At 44.6% G+C, this 23,097-nt stretch overlaps 1 protein-coding gene across 12 annotated transcripts in view; it reads left to right on the forward strand.

Moving 5' to 3' along the window:
- MAGI1 (membrane associated guanylate kinase, WW and PDZ domain containing 1) overlaps positions 1–23,097 on the forward strand; it is a 778,572-nt gene that overhangs the window by 713,413 nt on the left and 42,062 nt on the right. For all 12 annotated transcript variants that reach the window (XM_066351952.1, XM_066351954.1, XM_066351956.1 and 9 more), the window contains one exon: positions 13,895–13,926. In XM_066351952.1, coding sequence (XP_066208049.1) covers positions 13,895–13,926 — 32 coding nt within the window. The remainder of the gene's footprint in view (positions 1–13,894; positions 13,927–23,097) is intronic.

Genomic DNA, 23,097 nt, shown 5'->3' on the forward strand with positions numbered 1-23,097 from the left:
AGGAGGAAATTTTAATATGCCAGCTGCATATGGCTGACACGGGCATCTGCAGGCCCAAATCGTGCAGCTCCAAAAATAGTTCAGGGGCTGCTTATATACCCTTGATCACACGTGGGCAGGGGAGAGCATGACTTTATGGCACAATCATTAACAAGATTATAACATTTGTCTAGGGGATACACAGAAACATTAAGACTCTCAAGGTAACACAGTCAGACATTTACAAATCTTTCAGGGTTCCTCTTCCCTCTCTAGCCTAGAGGTATTTTACCCTCAAGATTCCAGGAAAGGGAGGAACTACAATCAATGCAAGGTGGTATGTAAATTCTGCCTCCTATTGAAAGGGAAGAGGTTTCTCAGTTAACCTTAATCCTTTCAGAGAACTTAAAACCAAATGACCCTAGTCATCCTTGTAAGTCAGGAGACTTCTACATTCCTTTTCCTCCATTTTCTAAGGAGAGGACAGGAAAGCCTGACCTTTTCTTCCTAGAATATCAATATTAATGTGCAGCTTTTTGGTACCTTACAACACAGGTACCCCAGAATATCCAAGGCTGATTTCTTGCATATACAAAGCAACCTCAAAACTTTATGACAGCTTTTAAAAGTTCCTTTCTGGTGTATTTGCTTGTATGAAGTTCTCCATCTGTCTTGACTCTAAGCTTGATTATAGCTTCATTTACCTAGAAAAGGAAACGGGTAACAGCCAAAATCAGACAGAACAGGAAGCGAAAGGACCCTGGCACTTGATCTTCACTGTACGAAATGTGTTGGTTTCCTCGCTGCAAAGGCTTACTGGGTGAGTACTGTCCCAGTAGAGCCCAAGCTCTGCGTGGATCAGGTGTCCCTGATTCGACTTCCCTGTGCAGTGGGACACTCCTGCTTATCAGCAGGGCTGTCAGCCTCTTCAAGACTACTCTTGAGGCAGCTATGAGGATGCTACTGTTAACTGCCACCGGAGGAAAGACACAACCAACACACAAATTAGTTGCAATAATCATACAGGCAATTTATTACTCACAAATCCTTTTGGCGTGCCTGGGTACAGCTTAAGGGGACCCCGTCAGCGTGCTCCTCTTGGCTGGCTTTGGTCAGAGCTCAGAGTGGCGTGGAGACAGCTCACATCATCGTTGGAGTCTGGGTGACTACTGCAGCAGGGGGCCCCTCAGCTTTAGTACCCTTTCTGGCCAACACCTTCTAACAGGTGACAATCTACAGGATTATCACCTCAAACCACCTTTTTGGGAGTTCCTCGCAGGGAACCCCCTTTATGTCAATCTACTGAAATGTTTACATTAAACCACTTTTTAAGATGTTATTTTCATTAATTTATAAAGTTAATGTAAATAACACCAAGCCACTTCTTATCTATGTATAACTTCACACACATACTAACTAGGCTCTGCTTGTAAGTCAGTCTGTTTATCACATTACAGAGTTATGGCACTAAGCCACTATATTAATTCCTATCCAATTGGCATAACTTTACTTAATTTTAATAATTACTTTTAATATCCTTTTAATTACTTTTATATATCTTTCATATTTTTATATTTCTATATATTTAATTACTATAACCTTGTATTACTACAACAAGCACATATTTCATTGCCTGTGTGAACTTCAGTTACCCTTTCCTGCCCCAAATGCAAAGTACTCCTTCAAGGCAGTGCCCTGTAATACATCTTGTCCCCAGATTAAAAAAAAAAAAATCAATAGCCTTGCAGTTCTTGAATTTTCCCTGTGTCTTAAATGTACCTGACCTATAATAATTATTTTTGAGAGTCATCCTGAGTGGGACAGTGTGTGAACTACCTTGTATGTGGGTGAAACTGATTCCCATCGTCTGCCTTTAAGCAAATTCAATGGGCAAATGGGTATTGACTCTGAAACCTGAAATCTAATACCTAGTTGAACAAAGCACAGGCTTGCACTGCCTCCCAGAGCTATCTGGGGCAGCAATTCATTAGGAATTGACAAAGTCAAGGAAACAGCTTTTTTTCCCTCTGTAATTCACACGATCATTTAGACCAGTTCAGATATTCTTTCAGCAAGAAATTCTTGAAGACATTTAATATCTCCATGGGAGAGGAATGGGGCTGCTCATCATATGTCCTTTGCTCTTTGGAAAAACCTGACTCCAGTAAATAGCTCTCTAGGTCTGACTTGCAGACACGTTGAATAATGCAGTGCTACAGGCTCCCACGTCGGATCGCCTGGCCTGTGTCACCATGACCAGAGCTCTCCGAAGCTAACATGACTTCCTAAATTTAAGAAATTGGAATAAAGTTTTATATGGTACCAGGCTTGGCTTCAGTTGCGATTAAGCAGTTTGGTAATAATTGAAATGGTTAAACAATGGGTGCCCTTATGAAGAAAACAGGAAAATTTCCCTCCTATTTTGCAAAAGTATTTACATTGCAAGAGAGAGATGATTCTCTCGCCAATGAGGTTGTTATAGCTGCTCAAGAAATTAATGGATTTGGCTGGAGAAAAGGACCTGAAATACTGTTTTTCATCATTGTTTGCTTTTTGTGGGGAAGGGTGAGGCATTTGGAGCCTTTAACTCAGTTTTGTCATAAAAGTGCTATTCTAAGGAAGGACATGAAGGTATCCTTAGCTGAAGCATTGTTCAGACTCTGAAAGAATCCCTGAGAAGGTGGCCGTTCACTGGGGCCAAGAGCTGCAGGGTCCAGGGTTGCCTTGTGAGCCTGTGGTCAAGTCCAGACTTGGCGCCAGCTGTGTGACGGGAAGTCAGAACACAAGGTGGCACAGTGGAACCTTGCTCTCCCTGTGGAGGGACGCCCTGCTGAGTTGAGCTGAGCCTGGCAGCTCACCAATAAATCAAAGAGTAGCCCAAGGATCAAGAGCGGGAAGCCGCCCCCGCAGCCGGCTGCCCCTCCCCTGCGCAATGTCAGCTCTTCCTGCAGCCCTCGAGATAAAAACTCACTTCTTAAGCTTAACACATTCACACCGATTTAAAGGATGTTTATTGAACTGGGGACCAGACATTGTTTTAGAGCTGGGGACTAGGTCCCTGAAATGCAGCATATAAATAAATAACAACAATCAACTATAAACCATAATGTTAGAGAATCATAGGCTCTATGAAAACACAGAAACAGGGCTGGGTGAATAAAGTGTGACAAGAAGCGGCACCAGAGCTGCTGATGGCCTGTACTCCCTGGATGGCTTCTCTGAAGACGTGGCATTTGAGGAGAGCCCTGAGTGACAGGGAGCTACCGGCGCATTGATCTGCAGGCACAGTGTTCCGGGTAGAAGGAACAGCCAGTGGAAATGCCCAGAGGAATGGAAGGCATTAACGCAGAAGTGGAGGTGCCAGCGCAGGGGGAGGGTGGGAGAGGAGAGCGCGTGGAAGAGAGGCAGGACCGGGAGAGGTAGGCAGGGCTGCTCAAGGAGAGCTCTGTGGGCAGGACAAAGAGTATGTTGCCTCCAAACTGTTCGGACGTGTAAACAGAAGATCACATAATTCGACTTAGCCCACAGAAAGTTGTCTCTGGCCTCTGCGTGTGGATACTTAATTGAGGGGCATGGAGAATAAAGCAGAGAAACCAGTGTTTGGGCTCTTGCGCTCTGATGGGGGACGAAGTCCGTGGCCATGGAGATGAACAGACATGGATGGATTCTGAGTACGATTTGGAGACGCCTGTAGAGGGAGAGATTGAGAAGCCTCAAGAAGGTCTTATTTTTCAGTGCTTTGGTGTTCTGTAGGGATAGAATTTGAGGTACTCTTTCTTGGTCCTGTGCCTACTCTTCAAGGTTTACTTTATAGGTTTTTCAAAGTCAATAACAATCGGACTGTGTATGTCATTTCAATGACACCCTTACACTTTAGACCATTTATCTCTCAGGAATTGCATGATGACAAGCCATCCATCTCACCTGGGGTTGGAGCAGCCTGAAGTATTAATGACTTAAGGTCTCTCTTCACCTGTGCCAGTTCAAGACTTTGAGGTGAAAGGCTCAGAAGACCATTAGCAATCACCAGCTTCACAAACCATTTATTTCTCTTCAGGACAGATTTATTAGGCTCCACATACAGTGTACTTTAAGCAGACCTCTTCACAGCTGTAAAGCTGTACAATCATCTCCAGGAATCTTCTTAGCAAAATGCCATGGACACAGCACCAGGAGCTTCTTATTCCAGGCATCTGAAGCCCAACAGTCCGTCTAAATGATGATGGCCATGGTATGTCATAATGACCATTACGAGGTCCCCCCCCCCAAGGAAAGAATGTTCTCATCTTTTTGGAGGTATCAGATCTGATGATTCTGTTCTTAGCAGCTGGTATCATATTTACATTGAAGAATTGAACCACAAGGCTGATGATGATATTTAGCCCAAGAAGGAGAAAGATTCAAACATGTTTAAACTAGAACCATTTTTTTCATTTGGTTTTATAGATTCCATTTCGTGATATATAGTGTTTGTAAGGTCCCTCAGTGAAAATGAACTCTAGTTTAAACTTGGCCTTGAGTTTATGCTGGCACACTGATTTAGTTTGAATAAAACCTTAAAGAATGTCATCACCATTGTGCAATCCAGCATCCATCACTATATGTTGCTGTTGGTTGCCAACCCTGCTGCTCGTGCTGGTCCTCAGTGTCAGCTCACCCCCTCAAGCCTTCTTCACACTGGGCTCACTCTCTTTTTTCCTGCCCAAGGCACGTGCTTACTTCTGCCATGGCACTCAGCACTGACCACACTGAATTGTAACTTACTTTGCTTCTTTCTCTTTTCAAAGGATAGACTCTGAACTCATCCAGGTCAGAGCCATGTCTGATTTACCTTTCTCTCTTCAGTAATGCTTCACCTGGCATAGGGCAGAGCTCAATAAATCCTGTATGGTTGAACAGACCCATGGTTGGTTCCTTCCTGTGATTTCGGTCTTGGCTCAAATACTGTTTCCTACAGAAAGATGTGCTTGGATACTGAGTATGTGCTTGGATACTCTGTACGGGGTAGCTCTGCATCCCAGGCACACTCTTTGTTATCCTGCCTGATCTTCCTCACTGAGTTACCATGTGGAAATGATTGCCTGAGTTGTTACTCTGTTTCCACACAGACCCTGAGCACTGTGGACACAGGCTCTTATAGATCTTCCTCATTGCTTTATTTCATGCCAGCTCCTGGCACATAATAGGCCCTTTGAGTGAGTAAATTATCCCCATTTTTCTTCCTACCCTCAGTGGAAATAATTAGGACACACTATACCTACCTTTTCCAGTTGCATGGACTGTCCTTAGCATTTTATTGATAAGGTCAGGACAGTTTACATTTATTTTATGGTTTCTATATTATGTATGAAACAAATTAAAGAAAAACCTAGTTGAGAGAGGATGATGCAGATGACTTTATTTAGAAGGGTTCCTGGTCATTAATATTCTTTGTTTAGAGCCACTGGTTTGCAGTCAAATGGCCATTAGTTTGCATTTCTGGGGAAACCATAGATTTTTCACTCTATTTTTCCTGTACCTCTCTCCACACCTCTATCTACCTCATTGAATTCTTAGTACAGTGTGTCCGTAAAGTCATGGTGCACTTTTGACCGGTCACAGGAAAGCAACAAAAGATGATAGAAATGTGAAATCTGCACCAAATAAAAGGAAAATCCTCCCAGTTTCTGTAGGATGATGTGGCAGCATGTGCGCGTGCGCAGATGATGACGTAACACCGTGTATACAGCAGAGCAGCCCACAGCCATGCCAGTCGAGATGTGGACGGTACAGAGGAAAGTTCAGTGTGTTCTGTGGCTTGCTAAATTCAAATCCGTGACCAAAGTGCAATGTGAATATCGGCGCATTTATAACGAAGCTCCACCACATAGGAATAACATGACTCGGTGGGATAAGCAGTTGAAGGAAACTGGCAGTTTGGTAGAGAGACCCCGTTCTGGTAGGCCATCAGTCAGTGACGAGTCTGTAGAGGCTATACGGGATAGCTACCTAAGGAGCCCTAAAAAATCTGTGTGTGAGCCCACATTGAACTGCACTGAATAGGTATGAAACTGGGAGGGTTTTCCTTTTATTTGGTGCAGATTTCACATTTCTATCATCTTTTGTTGCTTTCTTGTGACCGGTCAAAAGTGCACCATGACCTTACGGCCACACTGTATTTCACTCCTTTCTCCCCATTAAAAGCATTGCCTATAAGGTTCATTATTTTTTATGCAGGAGCATTCTTCGCTGATAAATATTAGTGTTCTAGTTTGTTCTTTAATGCAACATCTCCCTCAGAAAAATTTTAGACGTGCCCTTAAGACCTTTCCAGGAAAGGAGAAGAACCAAGCAGTGAAGTGTTTCCATTGCTGCTTGATGCTTCTCATGGACCCTTCTCCTTGCAGATGCACTGTGTGACACAAACCTACCGGTGTGGCTCTCACTCTAGGAATTGTACCTGACACCATTCCATTGCTGCTTGATGCTTCTCATGGACCCTTCTCCTCGCAGATGCACTGTGTGACACAAACCTATGGGTGTGGCTCTCACTCTAGGAATTGTACCTGACACCATAGTGCTGTGCTTAGGCAAGGATGATTTACCCTGAGGATCACAGGACTCCACAGAATGGGCTTCTCAAGGCCACTGGTCAAGGTTTTAGAAATAGCTTGAAATTCTATACAAAAACATGCAGGTTTGCTTTTTATTCTGTCCTTCAGTCAAGCCATGGGCCAGGAATTTAGTAGCACAGACACATGAGTAGAAATGGCAGTCCCTGAGTCAAGAAAGAGCTAGAACAAACTCCAGTTATATTTTAATCTAGCACTTGCACTAAAGCCAGTAAGTACATGTACACTCAGTGGGGCTGTGAGTCTCAATGATGCTTAGCTTTTTATGGTTCTAGCTGTGTTATCTGTAAATTCTAGAAAACCTGGAAAATACTGAAAATACTTGAATCACTTGTTAATCATAGCATTCAGAAACAATATTTTAACACCTGTTCCTTCTAGTCTTTGTAATGTATAATGTTTACTATATATGTTAAACAATTTATATATATATTATATATATATTATATATATATAATATATATATATTATATATATATAATATATATATATATTATATATATATATATACAGTAGTCCCTCATCTATCATGGAAGTTGGGTTCCAGAACCCCCCACAATAGGCGAAAATCCACAAAGTAGCGACCTTATATTTATTTTATTATTTATATTATTTTAAGTCTTTATTTTGATTTAATATTCTTTTAATATGTTTTAATTAATATTTTTATATTTTTATTTTTTTAGGCTAGAAAATGCTTATTTTACCACAAAAAATAATTAAAATAATAAATATATAAAAATACCTATATACCACAAAATACTGTGATATAGCAAAAAATCCATGATACAATTAGATATTGTATATACAGTTTTAAAATCTGCAATATAGTGAGACCACTAGAAGTGAACCGCGACATGGCGAGGGACGGCTGTAGTGTATATATTCAACAATGAGTTTACATTCTCTATTTCTGTCCTGCTTTTCATGATTTTATATTATTACCATTTTCCTACATCACTAGTCTTCACTTTACACATTTTTAATGGATTCATAATTTTTCATCTTTTTGATATAATAATCTGTTTACTCAGTCCACTATTCATGGAAATTGTTTAGTTTTTATATTCTTTAAATAATACTCTTGAACATTTTTTAATATAAATATTTGGGACACTTTAATTCTTTCCTTAATATAAACTCCTTATGATGAGTTTATTGAGTTCAAGTCAGCTATGAGTTATGCGTCTTGCATTTAGGATTAATTTTATTTTTTTTGTTACATGAGAGGAGGGAAGGCAGAGAGACAGACTCCCTCATGAGCCCTGACCGAGATCCACCCAGCAAGCCTCCTTCCAGGCAATGCTCTGCCTGTCTGGAGCCACTGTCCCATTGCTTGGCAACCAAGCTATTTTAGTGCCTCAGGCGAGGCCATGGAGCCATTCTCAGCTTCCGCGGCCAACTTTGCTTGAACTGTTCAAGCCATGGTTATAGGAGGAGGAGAGAGAGAGAAATAGAGGGAGGGGTTAGAGAAGCAGATAGTCGCTTCTCCTGTGTGCCTGACTGGGAATTGAACCTGGTACTTCCACATGCCAGGCTGATGCTCTACCACTGAGCCAACCAGCCAGAGCAGGATTACATATTGATATATTGTGGAATAAGAAAGAAGACTGGTGGGTCTGAGGTGAAAATGTGCTCAGGAATAGCCTTGTCCTCTTTGGAATCTAAGATCATCCCCCAGCCAAGTTCTCAGTCTTCTGCTTTCTGTGGCTTGTCAGTGGTCTCCATGAACTACATGTCTCTCTCGCTCTGTTTCCCTAAATAGATGTAACAGTTCCCTGCTCCTTGCACATTACATCACCTGATTTAGCTGCACTACAATTTGAATGCAACATTTGCTATGCAAACCTCTGAAGTCTTTCGCATGATCAGTGACATGTGGATTAGTGACATAGACATAGCATTTGGAAGAAACCAAAATAACAAAGGACAATTGAATCATTTGTTGATCCACTTCGCATGTGACAGTGACTTTAGAATTCACCCTTTCAAAGCCCTTTTGTGGGATTTTTTAAAATTCTTTCAGTTGATTTAGTTTAGTTGACAGTCTCACTTTTTTTAAACCTAGTAGAGGAAATTAGGTCCAGGGACATCCTATCTCTTTCCGAGCAACTTAGGCTTTGTTCATCTCGGTGCCAAAATGGCCATTTCTGGCTTTTGTTTGGCTCTCCTGGGAGGCCAGCTGAGCTAGCCCACATTTTCCCCATTTCCATTTAGTCAGTAGGACAAACACGAGTCTTAATCTTAACAGGGTGCTTACACAAACTTTAAATGTATATATTGCCAGGAAAAAGTTAGCACCCTTGGAGGACATAGAGGTCATTGATGGCTCTGGAGATTTAAAAGTGCAATAAAATGTCCTGAAATTTAACTTACTTGAAAAGGCAGTATGCAGCATAGAGTTTTGTTTATTGTAGTATCTGTGTATTATGTATGTATGTGTGTATTTATAAATAAATAACTAAAGCTTTTCATGTTGTAGAAAATAGTAAAATAGGTAATAAAGGCATCCTTGAGCCCATGAGTTAAAGATCAAACAGGCTGTTTTGGTATATAATCTTCTGGTCTGTTTCCAAATGCATATCTATTCTGTTATAGTTTTACTTTTATATATAAATTGTGTACTATCATTATAAAATTTAACCAAGAATAACATTTGCTATTTAGTTTTATGAGAACATGTTCAATAGCATAGTTTATGGCCTTGACATTTAAAAGGAACCAATTTCTCCCCCTCGTGTTACTTGGTCTGAGCCCAGTCTCTCGCAGAGAGTTTGCCATTTGTTTCTCCACAGGGATACCGTTGGAGAAGGGAACTTTAGAAATGCAGTTCCCAGGCTTTTCCCACCTCTGTAGATCAGACCTTGACCCACACTTTGAACACTCACTTCCCATAAAAGTTTTCTGGGATCCCTTTGAAGTAGCATTTGCCACCTTCTGGGCTCTCAGAGCAGATGGTGCCATCCATGAACTCTTCTTCTTCTGTCTCCTCTCAGAATCCCCCTCACTTTCCCAGAGGGAGCAGGTGAGGCCATTAAGCAGGTGCTATTTCCATTCATATGCCTCCTATGGAATATGGGACTTCCACCAGTGTTTTTCAACCGCCAGTCCACCAGAAATTTTATGCATGTTTAACCACATGTTCATACAACATCAGGGTGGTTAACTCTTTTGCTACACACATGAAATTTCTGATGTAATGTATACAACACAAGTCTCCCACTGGGAACACAAATTTTGCATTTGTCCTAAGGAAAACCACCAGTAACCCACAAAGTGTTGGATTGTGCTGCTTGCTGTCGCCCAGCCAGTGTAGGGTGGCCTGCAGTCAGCTCCAGTTAGACAGGAGCCACCTCCACTTATTTCTAGGTCTTGGTGAATTCTGCCAAACGGTGACCTTCTTTGAGTGTTTCCATTAGGTCTCCGAGCTGTTCTCAATCCGTCTGAATAGTTGGGCTAAAATAAATTATAAGTTGTTTGTTCAAGCATTCATATTCATTAGCTTTTAAGATTTAATGGCAATGAGACCTAAAACAAATTTTTGTTGTTGTTGTTTTAAAGCAGTCAAGTGGAATTTCTTGATTTTTGACTTTTTAAATATTAATTTTGGCCACTTTTAGCTCGTGTAAAGTGTGCCTCTTTAAAAAAGATTTCCAACAACTAGCTAGCAAAGAGGAACAAGTTTCTCTTCAAATTAAAAGAAGTTAGTTTTTGGCCCTGGCTGGTTGGCTCAGTGGTAGAGCGTCGGCCTGGTGTGCAGGAGTCCTGGGTTCGATTCCCGGCCAGGGCGCACAGGAGAGGTGCCCATCTGCTTCTCCAACCCTCCCTCTCTCCTTCCTCTCTGTCTCTCTCTTCCCCTCCTGCAGCCAAGGCTCCATTGGAGCAAAGTTGGCCCAGGCTCTGAGGATGGCTCTATGGCCTCTGCCTCAGGTGCTAGAATGGCTCTGGATGCAACAGAGCGACGCCCCAGATGGGCAGAGCATCTCCCCCTGGTGGGCATGCCGGGTGGATCCTGGTTGGGCGCATGCGGGAGTCTGTCTGACTGCCTCCCCATTTCCAACTTCAGAAAAATATAGAAGAACTTTGTTTTTGTTGTTATAAAATACAATTTGTGTCAGTTGAGCTGGGACCATTGGAATGTTCTGTGGACTGCCTCTGCCGATGAAACAGACTGCAACCAGTTACCCCAATGTGCTTCAGACACCGGTCAGTTTACACAAGTAATGGAAGGGCTATTAATTATGTTTATTCTTAAAATAGTATTTCTTTGTCTCAGCAAGATGTCATACGGTGTTCCTGGTAAAGAATTCTAGATTAAGGCTAAATTCTGCCTAAAACTAGTGCCCCAAATCCCTGCCCTTCCTTGTCCCACCAGCAATGTTCCTGTCATCGGTTTGGTGTGGACAGTCATGGAAGACAGGCACTGTGCACGTGTGTGAGTGTGGTCAGCACTGGCCTCCTTCCGTACCTGCCCTTCTGCAGCCTGCTGTCCTCACAGCATTAGGCTTTGGAAACCATCCATGTTGTTACCCACAGAGATAGCTCATTTCTTTTAACCTCTGCAGACTGCTTTATAGGTTGGCTGTCCCTCAATGTATTTAGAACTTCCATTCGCATCCAAGTTTCCTTTATACCAGCAATGGTGCAGTGAGCATCCTCTACAGCACCTTTCAAAACATGTATGTTTCTCTGTGACAGAGAATGAAAGTGCCCTTTGTTTTTTATATGAAAATCTTACGAGGCAGAGAATTGAAGATGGCTGTGGTCTTACAACTGAATAGCAGAGTGTGGGTTGAAGCCATTTTCCCTGACTCCTCTTACCTAGTCGCACATACTTCACAAATTTTTGTAGAGAGTCAGAGGGATCCTGGGTAAACCCACATCTGGCCACCTATGATGAAACCTTATTCATTCCAATTGACTGAGAAGATCAGTGTGTCTTAGGGAAAATTCTGAACTTTGCGATATAATATGTAATTTTGAAGTATCTACAATAACCCATGCTAATATAATGTGATAACATTCATTAAGGGAATCTTATTAATAAACAAATAAAAGCACCTAGTAATTATTTTTAGAATAATGACATATCTAAATTGCCCAACATGGTTATTCTCATCCATAGGTAAAATATTTCCCCTACAATATTTTTTATATTTTGACATGCTTGCAAGTGATTTTGCCTAGTGAGAGTAAGATAACCTAAACCACTTCCTTCCTGAGTGGTGTCAATTAGCAAAGGAAGAGGAAAGGGGAAGACATTTGAGGGCCTAACCCTTGCCAGGTACAGGCTTTTAAACATTTTTCCATTGAGTTACCTTAACAATCCTGTCAAGTAAGCCTTATCTCCATTTTACAAATTGAGAAACTGAGGCATAGAGGGCCCTAAAGCTGCTCACTGAAAGTTGCCTCTTAGTCTGCTTGACTCAGAAAGTAGTACTCTTCAGATGTGGTCATCAGAATCTCCTGCAATATTTGTTCATACTGCAGATTCTTGGGCCCTTCCAGCTAAGGGATCCTGCAGGTTTTTGGGTTTTGTTTGTTTTGAGAGAGGCAGGGGGAGAGAGACAGGAACATTGAGCTGCTCCTGTGTGTGCCCTGACTGGGGAATTGAACCAGCAACCTCCACACTCTGGGACGATACTCCAACCAACCAACCAAGCTATCCAGCCAGGGCTTAATTTTTTTATTGATTTTTAGAGAGATAGAGAAAGGAAAGGAGAGAAAGGGGAAGGGGGTGGGAAGCATTTGTTTTTCCACACAGTCATGCATTTTTTGCTTCCTGTGTGTCCCCTAGCCAGGGATCAAACCCACAACCTTGATGTTTCGGGACGGCACTCTTAACCAACTGAGCTAAATGGCCAGGGCCAGATCCTGCATTTTTAACCAGCTGCCAGGCGCTCCGTACGTACTCTGAAGTCTGAGAGCCACTCTGCCAGACCGTGGTGACCTCATTTTGGTGCTGTGATGGGCTGTGCCAGAGAGTGCCCTTGTGCCTTTGCGGACGAGTGATCACCCTCAAGCCTCATTGCCAGTGCTTCTCGGGGTGACTTCTTCCTGCTCACCTGCTTCCGTTGCCTTGTGTTACTTGCACTGAACTTAGCCTGGCCAGGGTTCCAAAGGTTGAAATTTCCAGTACAAAGTCATCAGATCCCAAATATATCTTTGGTGTCTGATACAGATGGAATCTACATTTTCTTTGCTCAAACCAGGAAAAATAAAAAATGAGAGGACAGCTTGCAGAAATGATTACTTTTGAAACACTGTTCCATGCTTTAATCTCCTTTTCCACTCTCCTTGGCTACCCTCCCCTGGGGTACATTGACTTTCCTAGAAGTGAGGAGATCAAAGGTCCCTCCAGGTGTCTTCCTCCCACTAAGGTCGGGGTTTGGGAAGAGCTAGCCAGGTACCTACCGTGAGCATCTCCGTCCCTCCAGGTGTCTTCCTCCCACTAAGGTCGGGGTTTGGGAAGAGCTAGCCAGGTACCTACCGTGAGCATCTCCGTCCCCTCAGCCTCCACGATCATCTTTCTTTCTCAGCTTTGTGAAATTGCTCTTTCTCACTCCCCAGTGACCGGCTTTCCCCCAAGGAGCTAGTCCCAGGGAGCCCTTCCCAGCAGGCTGACTGGGAGTTTGCTTGGGTGACTGACGTGCGTGGAGAGGTGTGGCCATGGTCCGGAGGGGACCCTACACCAACCTGCATTTGTGTCCTATGTTGGCAAAAGAGCATCTGTGTTTGTTTGGTGTTCTGCTCACCCCCAAAAAGAAGGCATTTCCTTTACTGACAGAAGAGAAATAAAGAAAAGCAAAAAATATTTTTAAAAATAAAGAAATAAAAAAGAAAAAATTAGATTTTTATCCCTTTACTCCACTGAAATTAAATATGCACCCCTTCCTCTATCCTGATTGGTCCACTTCAATTGACAAATAGATCGGGTGGGAAGGAAATATCCTGGACTTAATTGTAAGTTAAGTCTCTCTTAATCCAGAAGAGCATTTGAGATTCTGTCCAAGTGCTCAGTTTCCCAGGCTGGAGGTCTGTGAATTTCTCTTCCCAGCCTCCAGGCTGCTGCAGTACCAGTCAGCATAGCTAATGCAGATAGATCTCCTGCCTCTCGCTGCCTCCTCCCTCCGCTTTGATTCGATATGAACAGCCTGGTAACTCCGATGCTGGGGAGAAATCTGACATAACTCTGCAGATGGCTAGGTTGCCATGAAACACCTGGGGATTGTTCTTTAAGAAAAAGGTAATATTTACATACTAATGATTTCTTCCCCCTCCTCTCCTTGTTACATTTTTTCCAGGGCTGCCAGTTCCCAAGAAGAGCCCAAAGTCGGTAAGGACTTGCCAGTTACTTGGTGCTTGTTGGGGGTGGGGGGGTCGGTGGGAGGGGATCCTGGCAGTGGGAGGGGACGCTGTCTGGCTTGACTTCCCTAAATGTGTTTAGAGTGGATGGGGAGAAGGAGCCGGCTCTGTATATTAAGTTCTGGGGATCTGTTTGGTACATAAGGTATTTGGGCTTGTCTTTAACTGTCTAATGATTGTGGGTAGACTCCGGGAGCCAGGATAAAGAATGCATTGGAGTCTTCTCTATATAATGCATTAAAATTCTCTTTCAAATGGATGAGTTTCTTAGATGTTGTAACTTGAGACAAATGCTATTGTTTCTTTTGGGAGAAGAAAAGAAAAAACTGCACTGCTTCCTGGATAGCCTTCTCAACTGGTGTTTCCAGCCGTTCTCATGGATAGAGTCTCCCCTGAGCTTTCTTATGCACTGAATGATGAATGATTTACAAAATTAAAAAGCCTGTAGAACTGCTATGCGCTGCATGCATGTCCATGCTCACATAAAACAATGTCCACTGCCCAGCCCTGAGAATGAGACATCTCCTTGCTGTGGAAATGTCTTTGTTGTTTTGCTAGCTTTAGCAGCATTGTGCTGCAGGTATAGGATTCTTAAAAAAAAAAATCAATATATTGCTGTCCTTTCTAATCTGGTTCCCCTGAAGATGCACTACCTAGGTGGCACATTAGCTAACAGCTTAGAGGCTGTAGTGTTTTGATTGGTAGTGTGAGCCTCTGCTCCCGGGGCACTGAACAAATTAAAATGCTACTTACAAACTCAAAATCTGGAACACTATGCCTGTGAAATTGATCCAAGTAGAAGAGGCTTCCCAATTCATTGCCATTCTGATAAAGGAGCTACTTCCATGTGACATAGAATATTTGGGGGAAGGAGATTTTACAGCTTTCTGTCCCTCGGAGAAGGGAGGACCTTAAAACTTTGCAGCTCCTGCGCTGCAGCTGAATTTCTTCCACCTGCCTACAAACCTGGCAGCAGGAGGCAGAGTCTACTGAGGAGATGAGACAGGGAGCTTCCTGCGTTCCGTAGCGCGCCCCCCACCCCACCCCGCTCCCAAGTTCTCCAAAGATAAAAACCTGCAATAATGGATGTGATTGCAATGGCTTAGTGCCGTAGTGGTTGGGACATGTGACTTCAGGACTGCTTCCCCTGTCAGTCTGTGCTAATGTCCAGGCAGAAAGTGCTAGTAGGCACCCACCAGGATGCCAGAGCGTGTGTGTGTGTGTGTGTATGTGTGTGTGTGTGTGTGTGTGTGCATGTGTGCGTGTGTGTATGTGTGCATGTGTGTGTGTGTGTGCATGTGTGCGTGTGTGTGTGCGTGTGTGTGTGTGTTCCAGGCAGAAAGTGCTAGTAGGCACCCACCAGGATGCCAGAGCGTGTGTGTGTGCGTGTGCGTGTATGTGTGTGTGTGCGTGCGTGTGTGTGAGTGTGTGTGTGTTGTCCAGGCAGAAAGTGCTAGTAGGCACCCACCAGGATGCCAGAGCCTCTGTGTGTGTGTGTGTGCGTGTGTGCGTGTGTGCGTGCGTGCGTGTGTGTGTGTGTGTGTGTGTTGTCCAGGCAGAAAGTGCTAGTAGGCACCCACCAGGATGCCAGAGCGTGTGTGTGTGTGTGTGTGTGTGTGTGTGTGTGTCGTGCATGTGTCTCCCCATCCCTGGGTCATAGTCAGAACCTGGGCAGCCTGCAGAAAAACAGAAGCAGATCTGGAAGGTGTGTCACATGAGCTTGAGTTAGCAGGAGCCGTCCTTTTTCTCCTACCACCAGCCCTGCTACACACGGACTTACTTATACACCCACATGGAACAGAGGCTTGATAAGGAGCACACTGGGGGAGATGCAGCAGTTTTCCATAGGCAGCAAGACATCAGGTGGCATGGTGTTCTTTGCACACCATTCAAACTTACCGTGCAAGAGGATTTTTGTAGATTTATTTGCATCTCTTCTTCCCCAAAGTGTTTTGGAATTCTCTGTTGCACTCAAGGGTATCAGACAGGTATAGAGCCTGCATTCACCAAGTCAGTTGAATGAATTCCCTATGACAATTTATTTTTGTGGAAGCCATGTCATTAGCAAGCAGCAAGCCAATTATTCAGGCTGCATTCCTAGGAAAAAAGCTCTAACTGCTTTGCCCATAGTCTGCTGGCTCTTAATTACCACAAGCCAAGAGACTGGTGTGTTGCTGGGTTAGAGAAGAATGAGCCCCCAGGTTGGGGCTTGTCCTTACCTGATTTCTGTGCCAGGACAGGGATGACGGTTTTCACAGTATGGCTGGCACACTCTGGCAGCTGCTGTTCAAAATTTGAAGGATATCAGCCAAGGACTGCTGCTGCCAGTGGACATTGCTAACATCTGTGATCAGTGGGAGCTCCATCCAGGTGGGAAAGGTGCTTCCCTTTCCCAGTTTGAATTTCGATGATGTCCTGCCAGAGACAGGTGATTGTGCAGGTTCTCTGGTGGGGTCTGAGGGATCCATGCGGATGTTGCATGTCATGGTTCCAGGAAGCCATTCGCATACTGACAGACAGGGTCAGTTATGCAGGCTGTGTAATGCAATGCCTGGGTTACGAGATGTGTGGGTTTACCATCAGCTCTGTGAATACACTGTCGTAACTCAGGAACATGGTTTTTTTCTTTTTTCTCAGAGGCTCCTGACTTTGTTGGCATGCTCATGTGACGGACAGCTTCCTTTTGCCCTCATGCCTTTTAAAAAAAATGTTTTCAATAATTGAGTAGCTGGATTTTTATTAGAACGAAGGGACTCATCCCTTCCTGGATGGCCTCGATAGCTTCCTCTTAATAAGCACTTTCACCTACTAGATTTGGTTTACATGTTGACTTTATGGTTTATATACTCACTAGGGACAATGGCAGTATTTTAATGAAATTTTATTAATTTAATGCTGGGGCATCCATAACATCAGAAATTTTTCTGCCAAATGACAGACAAAAATAAGACATATTTGTTGTCAGGTTTTAGACCTTGCTGGGAAACTGATGCTATGGCCCAATTTTTTTTTAAATTAATTTATTTTTTACAGAAACAGAGTGAGTCAGAGAGAGGGATAGACAGGGACAGACAGACAGGAATGGAGAGATGAGAAGCATCAATCATTAGTTTTTCATTGCGCGTTGCAACACCTTAGTTGTTCATTGATTGCTTTCTCATATGTGCCTTGACTGCGGGCCTTCAGCAAACCGAGTAACCCCTTGCTGGAGCCAGCGACCTTGGGCTCAAGCTGGTGGAATTTTGCTCAAACCAGATGAGCCCACGCTCAAGCTGGTGACCTCGGGGTCTCGAACCTGGGTCCTCTGCATCCCAGTCCGACGCTCTATCCACTGCGCCACCGCCTGGTCAGGCGCTATGGCCCAATTTAATCGTCCTGACTGCAGACTTGTTTAACTGAGACTGTTGGGTCCAGATCACACACAAGGATTTTGTGTGTGAGAATTTAAAACTCTAAATATCATTACAGACCCTGAGTTTTAAGTTAATATCCACTTATGTTTTCTCACTTGAGCTTTTGTTCCTCTCTTCTTCCGTCTGTCCATCTAGTCATCTGCCCATCCATTATTCATTTATCCATTGATACATTTACCTTTATTCATCCATCCATATTTATGTAGCAAATCAATGGGTAACCTACTAAGTGTCAGGTTTTGTGTGTGGCACTGGAAAGACTAGTAAATAAGATGTCAGGCACCCTTTTTTTAGGAGCTTATAAACACGCAATTTTTATTGATTGCTAACTTTCAAAAAACAAATTCACTGTCACAAATCACCAATTTTTTAATGCATCTGTTCCAACAATAAGTGTCTGTTGAGTATCTCCTATGTCAGACCAGTGCCCGTATCCAATAGGAACCGAAACAGAAGACACCCCTGCCCTCGTGAAACGGAGTTGAGACCAGCAGTCACACCGACAGATGTCTGCAGATCTGCTTCATGATGAGCATATACTTTCAAAAGTTGCCAGAGCAGAACCCAGTACACACTTGCTGAAAATCATTCAGCTCTAAATTACAATAAGCTAAGTAGTCCTATAAAGCCATAGAAAAGCCCCCAGGCTGAGTTAGGTGCTAGCTGGAGCTGTGGGGTTCTTCTGAGTTCCCTAGCATCCTGAGCAGTGTAGCAAACCACACTCTTTCCTGTGTCAGATCAGAAAAAGCATGCCACGTCCACTCAGGAGACACAGTGTTCCCAGTTACTAAAACACTTCTCATGCACAGAGTTCTCATAAGGAGATCCTGGATGGTAGGCAAGGCAGTTTCTCCAGCAACCTCTTTGTAGCAAGCACAGTGAGATGAGAGGTAGCAATAGTGACAGGTTTCTGTTCCATTGTCTGCTGTTCCTTTTCCCTGGAAAGGATGCTAAGGACATCGCTACAACTAGTCATTAAGAGATGTGAGGAAGAGAGATCTCCTAGGTAACCTGCACAGGGAGTGACCCTGGCCTGGACCATCCAGGTTTCTGTGTCCTGCCTCTTTCTGAAACTCTCCCGGTTGTCACGGGACCCTGATGCCGCTTGTCCTTCATGTAGGGCAATAATACAACCTATCAAAGCTCCTACAGGTGAGAAGCAGATTGGAGAAGGATCAGGGTGACTTAAATAAGCCTCTGTGCCTCCCACTCCCACAGCAGCTCGTACCCTCCGCCCCTCGTAGCCCTGGAAAACACACTTTGCCGTGATATTAGACTGCTTTAAAACGTTCTGTGTGACTGAAATTCATTTTCATACCTAATCAATACCTCCCTTTTCTTCTCCATTAACTCCTCTTGCCTGTCTTTTCTTGAAGAAATCATTTGACTTAGACCCATAAATGATAAAAGAGACAAAAAGACTCATCCTCTGCTTCACTGTGTGTGAGTGTCTGGTTTCCACACAGCCTCCAATGACATTGTCCTAGTATCTCATCAGCACGTGGAGTTTTTCCTGTTGTCCACATAAGTCGCCACAGTGGCCTTCAATTTTGGCAGATAAGTTAACTGTAAATAATTTTTCTTTAAAAGTGATCAATTTGTCATTTTTAAGCCACATGAATTTTTTCATCATTAAAGTTCCTAAGTGCTGTCTGTATTCATTTGCTCTTCCGAGCACATATTTTCAGCTCACTTTATAAGTACCTTTATTTTGAAATGATTCCATGAAATACTGATGATTTGATCCCTCCCCCATTTTCATTTGTAAAACCATTGCATCTTCCCAGTCTCCCTGGCCTGTCATTAGTAAAGAAATCATTCATTCTAGGGAGCTTGCTATAGTTTGATTTTTAAAAGTCCTATGGCACAAGTTCATGGCTAGTGTGAGGCCAAGGACTTCTATAGAGTTTTCAAAATTAAGCCCATTTCTTTCTTCCTAGTTGGTTCTGATTTAATATTTGGAAATAAAAATCTTGATTCACAAATATCAGCACAGTGACAACAGCTAGCACTGAAAATATTCACCTCAATACGTGGCACCCCTTTCAGCCCACCACTCAGGCTGGTGCCCAGGAGGCAGTGCCGTGTTCCGGAGATCTCGTCTTCCTCCTCCTGCCTCTGTGCCCTGTTCAGTCTGTGAGCAGTACCTGTTGACTCGGCCCCAGATGTCTTCTAACATCCCTGTCCCTCTGCTTCATTAGGACCGCCCTGGGGTAAGCCTCCTCAGTGCCTCCCTGGGTGCTCAGTAGTCTCCCGTGCTCCCTGCTTTTTCTCCCATCCGCACCACCCTTCCACCGCTGCCTAGTAGCCAGACCGTCCTGCAAGCAAGCTGGTTCCTGGTGCATACCTGCATTCCCTTCATTACTGAGTCCTCCTCCTCTAAACTAAGAATGAAACGCAGGCTCCTTAAAGTAGCCCACAAAGCCCTCACACTCTTTAGTCTCCAAAGTCGTCTGAGGCGGCCTCGGGCCCTTGCTGGGTCCCACCAGCCACCTCTGTTCTCAAGCAGTCCAAACGTGCTTTTGCTTTGAACACGTATCACATGCTGATTCCATTAATCGGATGTCCTTCCAGAGGCCTCTTGTTACCTAGCCAAGGGACAGTGCGCTGCTATCGATCTGTTATGATATTTGATTCATATTCATCTGCATAGACTCACGCACACAACCCTGGATTCATATAATGGGGCACATTCTAAGAGGTCAGCCACCATCGCTTCCTTACTGACACACCGCAGCCCTTCCAGCCTGACTCCCAGCAGGTGGCCGTATGTGGTTATTGATGAGTGAATACCTATACTGCAGGTAGTTGTCCAAGAGGACCGAGGCTGGTACGCTGTGTGCTCCCTCCATCCATGTTCTTAGCATGCATGGGTTACCTGAACAGACTTGCGAGTGTATTTTTAACTACAGTCACTTGTCTTTGGGCCAGTTTTTCACCTAGAAAATGAGGTGAAGGACAGTCAAATTGGACGCAGATCTGACCCTGATCTTACAGCTAGTTCAGAAGGGAGTTTGTTCTCACAGCCCAAGCCTTCTGGGAGGTACGGCAGACTACTGAAGAGAGACACAGGCTGACTGTAATTTGAGAGAAAAATGAACATGGCTTTTCTTTTTTTTTTTTTTTTTTTTTTTTTTATGTATTTTTCTGAAGCTGGAAATGGGGAGAGACAGTCAGACAGACTCCCGCATGCGCCCGACCGGGATCCCAGCACGCCCACCAGGGGCAATGCTCTGCCCCTCCGGGCGTCGCTCTGCCGTGACCAGAGCCACTCTAGGGCCTGGGGCAGAGGCCAAGGAGCCATCCCCAGCACCCGGGCCATCTTTGCTCCAATGGAGCCTCAGCTGCGGGAGGGGAAGAGAGAGACAGAGAGGAAGGAGAGGGGGAGGGGTGAAGAAGCAGATGAGCGCTTCTCCTGTGTGCCCTGGCCTGGAATCGAACTTGGGACTTCTGCATGCCAGGCCGATGCTCTACCACTGAGCCAACCAGCCAGGGCAAACATGGCTTTTCTGCTGGAGGATCCTGGGCTCTAACCAGATAAAAGACAATGTCAAAGCTAATTAACACACAAAAAATAAAGAGGCATGCTTTAGACCAGGGGTCCCCAAACTACGGCCCGCAGGCCACATGCGGCCCCCTGAGGCCATTTATCCGGCCCCCGCCGCACTTCTGGAAGGGGCACCTCTTTCATTGGTGGTCAGTGAGAGGAGCATAGTTCCCATTGAAATACTGGTCAGTTTGTTGATTTAAATTTACTTGTTCTTTATTTTAAATATTGTATTTGCTCCCATTTTGTTTTTTTACTTGAAAATAAGATTTGTGCAGTGTGCATAGGGATTTGTTCATAGTTTTTTTTATAGTCTGGCCCTCCAACGGTCTGAGGGACAGTGAACTGGCCCCCTGTGTAAAAAGTTTGGGGACCCCTGCTTTAGACTTTTCCACAATTCAAAGAACTTAGCTTCCAAAAGTATTATATAAAGAGCTGACAAAACATTAGCTACAGAATGCATCTTCAAATTAAGTAGTTTTCTGGCCCTGGCCAGTTGGCTCAGTGGTAGAGCGTTGGCCTGGCATGCGGAAGTCCCGGTTCGATTCCCGGCCAGGGCACACAGGAGAAGCACCAATCTGCTTCTCCACTCCTCCCCCTCTCCTTCCTCTCTGTCTCTCTCTTCCCCTCCCGCAGCGAGGCTCCATTGGAGCAAGGATGGCCCCGGTGCTGGGGATGGCTCCTTGGCCTCTGCCCCAGGCGCTAGAGTGGCTCTGGTCGCGGCAGAGCAACCCCTCCCCTCCCCCCCCCCAGGGGCAGAGCATCGCCCCCTGGTGGGCAGAGCTTTGCCCCTGGTGGGCGTGCCGGGTGGATCCCGGTCGGGCGCATGCGGGAGTCTGTCTGACTGTCTCTCCCCGTTTCCAGCTTCAGAAAAATACAAAAAAAAAAAAAAAAAATTAGGTATTTTTCTAACTGAACTTGAGAAGAGACATAAAGTGAGGCTGGAGCTCCCTGGAGGAGAACGCATGCTCACTGCTTCGTGCGTGCTCAGCCCCTGGTGGCTGCACCTGTTGGCGCAGCCCAGGACATGCTCGCGGGACACTGCTTTACTTGTATTTTCCAAATTCAACACCAAGATTAGATGGCATTTAAAGGGGTTGCAGAAGTGCAGTTTAATTGAGGGGCAACTTTGCAAACTTGTTCCAAACTGTACCTGTCATTTTGTGTTCAATTGGACTCTGTGTGACTTATTGGGGGGATTAAAAGAGGTGTTAAAATTTGAAAAATGGCTCAAACCATTTCCAGTTGACCTCATTTGCACTTCTGTCTATGACAAAGCTGTATCTTCAGTTAAATTAAGGAGATCGGTCCTCTCTGCCAGGGGTTTGTTACACTGGGACAGCCCTAGAGGTATCTTGGAACCCACTGAGATGACACACAAACTCTGCGTGTATAGTGGGTACATGCAGATGCTCGCGTACTCGCTGCAGGAAGATGGTCCAGTCTTTTAACAGACCCCCTGGTGGAGGGGGTTGACGGAAAGCTCTTTCTCCAGTTCAGGAAGAGGGAACGAGTGGAAGAGGTTCAAGTTGGGTTTCCATGGACAGAGTAACCCCAGAACAGTGTAAGTGTGGCGTTCCCCTCAGATAGGCCTGTGGTGCGACTCGCTCGGGGCCCCCCTCAGACAGGCCTGTGGTGCGACTCGCTCGGGGCCCCCCTCAGACAGGCCTGTGGTGCGACTCGCTCGGGGCCCCCCTCAGACAGGCCTGTGGTGCGACTCGCTCGGGGCCCCCCTCAGACAGGCCTGTGGTGCGACTCGCTCGGGGCCCTGGGAGGCTTTGTGGTAAGTAGTCTGAACACAGAGGAGACAGGAGTCTCTAGGGAAATGAATGTAGTGTCAGCAGTCACACCCCTTGATCTGACACTTGCTGCTCATTTGCAGGACCAAGCCAGGGTGGGCATTTGAAGGGAGGGATACAACTCTCACGGTAAACTGGGAGGCCCTGTTTTGAAATACTTGCTTTACATTTAAAAATCTCCTTCCTCACCACCAGAGGTGAACAAAATCAAAGTAGCACCAAAATGTAAAAAATAGAAAGGAGCAGTCCCCATTAATTCTCTTTACCCAGGTTAATTTCAAAATGAAAATAGCTTTAAACTTTGTCTCAATTATAAAAAGCATTCTCTGTTCAAACTAATGAGAAGTAGGCAATGCAGGAAGGTACGCAGAGTGGGGAAAACC

This window comes from Saccopteryx leptura, chromosome 10, assembly GCF_036850995.1.
Source record: "Saccopteryx leptura isolate mSacLep1 chromosome 10, mSacLep1_pri_phased_curated, whole genome shotgun sequence".
In the NCBI taxonomy this organism is placed as follows: Eukaryota; Metazoa; Chordata; class Mammalia; order Chiroptera; family Emballonuridae; genus Saccopteryx; species Saccopteryx leptura.